Source organism: Eurytemora carolleeae, unplaced genomic scaffold (assembly GCF_000591075.1).
Source record: "Eurytemora carolleeae unplaced genomic scaffold, Eaff_2.0 scaffold537, whole genome shotgun sequence".
NCBI classification, from domain to species: Eukaryota; Metazoa; Arthropoda; class Copepoda; order Calanoida; family Temoridae; genus Eurytemora; species Eurytemora carolleeae.
In genome coordinates, this window is record NW_019396509.1 from 1 (window position 1) to 6,083 (window position 6,083).

General features: G+C 32.6%; 1 protein-coding gene across 1 annotated transcript in view; it reads right to left on the bottom strand.

Moving 5' to 3' along the window:
- Positions 1 to 315: 315 nt before the first annotated feature.
- LOC111704588 (nucleolar protein 10) overlaps positions 316 to 6,083 on the bottom strand; it is a gene marked incomplete in the record, with an annotated part of 8,897 nt that continues 3,129 nt past the window's right edge. The window contains 8 exon segments of the mRNA XM_023476872.1: positions 316 to 486; positions 1,490 to 1,950; positions 2,432 to 2,590; positions 3,045 to 3,141; positions 3,577 to 3,652; positions 4,106 to 4,247; positions 4,658 to 4,789; positions 5,525 to 5,693. Of these exon segments, the coding sequence (XP_023332640.1) occupies positions 357 to 486; positions 1,490 to 1,950; positions 2,432 to 2,590; positions 3,045 to 3,141; positions 3,577 to 3,652; positions 4,106 to 4,247; positions 4,658 to 4,789; positions 5,525 to 5,693 (1,366 nt within the window).

Here is a 6,083-nt window from a genome sequence, read left to right on the forward strand (position 1 = left end):
GAGACAAGGGTGATATATCCCAGTTTTTCAATCAGGACAAATCCTTCTTTACCCTGCTGTTTCTTTGCGCAGTCGTGATAAATTGATTTCAGGAAAGAAAATGAGATTTAACTAAAATTATTCAGACCAAGGGTAATAGGTACCGTTGTACATCGTACATGTCACTCTTCACTCTACTCTACTCTACATACATATTACATACATTAAACACTTGTTTAGTAAATAATTGTTCCTATTTTGATTGTTCTATTAGGACTTAATTAATGTAAAATGTGAATTCACAGCATATCAGAAAAATAAATTATATAAAAAAACTTTCAATACGTTAATTTTATTCAAAATTAAAAAATAAAAATTTATTTAACCCTTTTCCCCATCCAGAATCTCGGAGGCAGTTTATCCTTTTTCAGATGTTTAGCTGATCTTCTAACCTCCTTCCTCTCCTCCAGGTGCTTCTTCTGCTCCTCCTCACGTCGGGCACTCAACCTTTAGCAATCAATCAATCAATCACTTCGTCAACTTTAATCAATAAATCAAAATTAATCAATCACCAGGTTACAGGAAAAACATATTCTCACACAATGGAGATTCAAATAGCTAAACCCATTCATGACACTTTTATAGTTATAGTTTCCACCTTAAATTATTCTATTATTGGGCCTCTTAAAGTGAGTGGCCGGCAATGTATGATGGTTAAACTGAATAGTATTGTGGACAAATTTTTTAGGATTCATTTCAGACGTATATTTATTGAGTTTGAGCGCAAAGTCGACGTTCAAAATCATAAATTTAGAATATTTTTTTTAAATTATTAAATAACGACAACAAAAAATGTTGACAAAATTGCACAGTGAACTTATTAGTTGTTAAGGAACAGTTGAGAAAATAAAAGTTAAAGCTTTTCATCGAAAATAAGAAATCTTAATCAATTATTATAGTTTCTATAATCTCTCAATTATTCACAAAGATTTTCTGCAGATTTTCTGGAATTTTTATTAAAAAGACGACATTTAAAGAATTTGTAGAAATGTGCGAACAAATTCATAGAAAATTAGAAATTCATTATAATGATGAAAATGAAATAATTGATTTTAACATTGATTTATTGACAAACTTCTATTGAGAAATATGTTCCTAAACATCTAATTAGTTAACTAAAAAAGGGTTTACTATATTTTTTGTCGTCGTTATTTAATGATTAAAAACCGATTCTGAAAACGTACCCATCCAAATTCATGATTTTGACCGTCGACTTTGCACTCAAACTCAGTAATTATATATCGTGGAAACGTTTTATTTGTCTCAAATGAATCCTAAAGAAATGTTAAAACAAAACTGCATATATTGGCGGTCTGTCCCTTTAAGCCGAATTAAATACATTTTCTTAGTCAAATAGTCAAAACATGAGTCTCCATTTTGTTTTTGACCAAAAGTCCTCAATTCTTCTTTTATATTCTGAAAAATAAATGTTTCTACCATTTCTACTTACTTAGGTTTATCCAAGTTGAAAGTATAAGTGTGTCCTGTCTCTGTAGTTTGTAATATCCCTGTATTCTCTGTCTCAGTAGTTAATCTTTCCTCTAAACTTAGTTTAGATCTTTTCTTCTTCTTCTGGTCCTCCTCCTGACTTAGTTCGGAAAACTTATGTTCCACCCTGGAGATCCTTGACAGCTTCTCCGCCTGCTTCACCTCCCTCACCATCCTCTGCTCCATCCTCTTCTCCGCCTGGATCGTCTTGTGCTCTTTCTTGATCTGTTTCGTCCACTCCTGATCATCGTCGGACGATTCAGACTCGGATTCGGCCATATCTTCATCCTCGCTGTTCTGTTCAAGGTCGGACTCCTCGTCCTGTTGCGCCAGGATTCGTTTCTCCAGGTCAGAGGCTTTACTCTTGTCCAGCTTTGCTACGACTGGGTTAATCAGCCTATAGGTCTCCTCCGTAGTATCAACCTAGGAAACAAATCAGAATTAACATCTTTATTCATTTGGGTAATTTGGTTTATTGTTTTCAAATAAACTTCGAAACGGCTGAACCGATCTGGCCACATTACTTATCCAATCTTTATTTTTGACTATAACAGATAAATCGGGTAGATTTTCAGTGTTACTATACGAAGAAAAACTACTTGCAGATAAATCAGAGATAAGAATACGTTTACCGAAGCTCTCTTGAATAAGGACGGGAGGGACGGGAGGTGGGGGGCATACAACTATGCACATGTTTCTTTTACCAAATGTGGTTTAATTGGTCTCATAAAATTTTAGCGGATAAAATAAAAACTTGGATCCTCCAAATAAATGAGAGAAAACATTGTTTATAAAAATATAAATCTTCTAAATACTGTCAAATATTGCACAATGTGCATGTTTGCGCAACATTAAAAGTTGCCTCGTATAATTCTTGAAGCACGGAGTTGATTGATTTATTTACCTCAAAGTTCTTGTCTGTGAATAAACTAGAAAATCTTGAATCTTGAAGAATATCTCCGTCTTCTTCCTTCCTTCTCTTCTTCTTCTTCTTCTCATCCATCTTCTCAGATTTAAGTTTAAGGAAAAGATCCTTGTTGACAGACGGTAAGTTGGATTCAACCTTAATACAGTCAGGTCAGTACATTTAAAGGAATACAATGTTTGTGCAACAAATAACCAAAAAAACTAAATCTCGACGGTCGTTAAGAACTTTTACTCCACGGACATTTAAAACTACGTCAAGCGTTAAATTTTAGTCAAATTCAAGAAATCTGCAAATATTCTAAACTTATAAGTATAAATTTTGTAAAATACTTAAAGAAATATGCTAATATTGAATAGATCAAAATTGGACAGGTCTGAGTAAATATAAGGGAATCAATGGGGGGGGGGGCGGTTATTATATTATCATTACTTTATATAACGTTGGCCGTCCAGGAAAATAAAGAATTATTTCACAGCTTTGATAACAAAATAAATGGCGATTCCTTTTTCACCAATTAAACTTTTTAAAAATCAGTTACTCAAATAATAAAAAAAATATAAGTTTTTAAAAAGATAAAAAATATATTAACCTGTACTCGCTTTGCTCTTGTTTTATCGATCTCTCCTTTGATAAAATCTTTCTTAAGAGTTTCCATTCTACTCGGAGCCTTGGCAGACACAGCCTTCCTAAACAGATATATCTACGTTAGGGGCAAATTTTAAATCAGTATGAACAGATAAATATTTATATTGCCTCCAAAGTGATAAAATAACTTTTTAACAAAAATTATTATGTTTCCAGTTTTTTCGGATTATTTTATAACATTATTAAATTATGTATTATGCGTAGACAAACTTGCTACTTCCCTTTCTTGGTTTTCTATTGATGAATTTCTGGTAAATCCAATTAATTTTTACGCTATGGAATATGGAGTGGATATTGAGAACAGTTAAACGGAATGAAAGCGTAATTTTAAGAAAATTGAGATTACAGTCTCTTTAGTGTTGCTAAGCTTGTACTTGTTGGGTTGATAAAAACTTGTATACAGGTACAAAGCGGTGTATATTGTGTTCAATCTACCTGTACAATCAAATATATAATATATGTACAGTAAACAGTACCTGTACAATCTTATATCCATGTAGAATCCGTGCATATGAGCTCTCAACAAGGCAGATCCAATCAGATGATCCAACCCTTAAATATAATATTTATTTGTTTATTCATAGTTACCCCTGCCCCCCCCCAAAAAAAATTAAGAATGCTGTTCTTAAGATTTGTTTAAAATATTGCCAAAAATTAAGATGTTTCAGAACATGTTTATGATATCGTGAAAAATTTCAGATTTTTAAGAACATTTTAAAAATCCCACAAAAATTGAAAAAAAAGAAAAAATTCACTTTTTTGTCAAAAATATTTACTTCTTCATACATAGCATCAGGTCTCAAAGATATAAGGATTATAAAATTAAAAGTTTGGGAGTGTTTAGTTCCTTTAAACCTGATAAATCTTTGAGTAGTTGATGTATGTTCTGAGCAGAAAACCATTAAACATTACATAAGTAAGCTTGATGTACGAAGAATGAAGACGAATGTTTGGACCAAACTAACCTCCTAAATTTGTCAATTAGCAAAGATTGTCTTATCTTACCAATATCATACAGTTCCTCCTTCGTGATAAATTTGTAATCATCGTAAGTAGTTGCTGTTCTGCTCTCCTCTAGTTCCTCTGTTATACTGTCAAGGAAGGAAGCCCAGCGTGGAGCAGGTCCCAGGCTCGGTATATAGAACACCTACATTAGGGAGTACATCAGGGATGGGGGTTGGTCAGGAGGAGTGGCTCAGGGTGGAGTAGGTGTTGGGGACGGAGTAGGTCAGATACCAAATCAAGCAAAGATCAAATTAAGTTTATCAAATCAAATCAAATCAAATCAAATCAAATCAAATCAAATCAAATCAAATCAAATCAAATCAAATCAAATCAAATCAAATCAAACTATCCATGATTCAATCTTGAGAAAAAACAAACAAGAAAAAGGAATAGATGACCCCAAGTAAAGAAGAGAAGATATAGACAAGTGTAAAAAGTAAAAACCAAGAGTTACAAATCAGCCACGGAACAAAGTCAAAGTTTAAAGAGATTTTTCACCAATATGATCTGAAACTATGTTTTATCAAAACGGTGGAAAATACCGTTAATTACCTGCATTTTAGGCTGTTCGTTTGCAAGGAACAATATTCCAGATTGTTTATATAAACAGAGATCATTAAAATCTGCTGTGGCTTCTATAGATGTATATGCTTTCCCAGTCCCTCGGTCCCAGATCTTTACCGTCTACAGTACAGTACAGCTAGTATATAGCTTACAGTACAGTACAGTACAGTACAGTTAGTATATAGCTTACAGTACAGTACAGTACAGTTAGTATATAGCTTACAGTACAGTACAGTACAGTACAGTTAGTACATAGCTTACAATACAGTTAGTATATAGCTTACAGTACAGTACAGTACAGTTAGTATATAGCTTACAGTACAGTACAGTACAGTTAGTATATAGCTTACAGTACAGTAGAGTACAGTTAGTATATAGCTTACAGTACAGTACAGTACAGTTAGTATATAGCTTACAGTTCAGTAGAGTACAGGTAGTATATACTTACAATACAGTTAGTATATAGCTTACCGTACAGTACAGATACAGCATAGTTAACATGCAGTGCACAGAACATATAGTACAGCATACAGTATACAATATTGTTAGTACATAATTACAGTACAGTACATAGTTTACAGTCCACAGTCCACAATACAATTATTATATAGTACAGTTAATACATAGTGTACAGTACAGTTACTACAGTGCACATTATAGTACATGATTTACAGTACAGTTCAGTTGGTATGAAGTTAATAGTATACAGTAAAGTGAGTACATAGTTTACAGTAAGTAGTTTACAGTACACAATTCGGTTAGTACCGTAGATTACATTTTTTTCTTATCGGTCAGTTTAATTATTTTATCTTATGACAACAAAAAATGTAAAAAATGCGCACAAATATTTGTCACCTGTGCATCCATAGAGAGTACATAATCGTTCCCATGTTCCTTGTGGAACTCTATTTTCTTGATTGGTAATCCGTACATATGATCCTTGGTTCTCAAGGGTTTATTAGATCTCAGATCATACAGGAGAACCTGACCAGTACTCGTTCCTACACCCAGATTCAATCCATCCCTACAAATATTCGGATTAATAACTAAAACAATAAAAATTTTATTAAAAAACTAAATCAAAAACAATAATAATAACAGCTATAATAAATTCCGAGATTTGATTGTAACAACCCGATCATGTCCTGGGGACAAAAAAATCTCTTTTAAAAGATAAAGTATACCTGAAAACTATAGAACTGATAATGTATACCTGAAAGCTATAGAACTGATAATGTATACCTGAAAACTATAGAACTGATAATGTATACCTGAAAACTATAGAACTGATAAAGTATACCTGAAAACTATAGAACTGATAATGTATACCTGAAAACTATAGAACTGATAAAGTATACCTGAAAGCTATAGAACTGATAATGTATACCTGAAAACTATAGAACTGATAATGTAT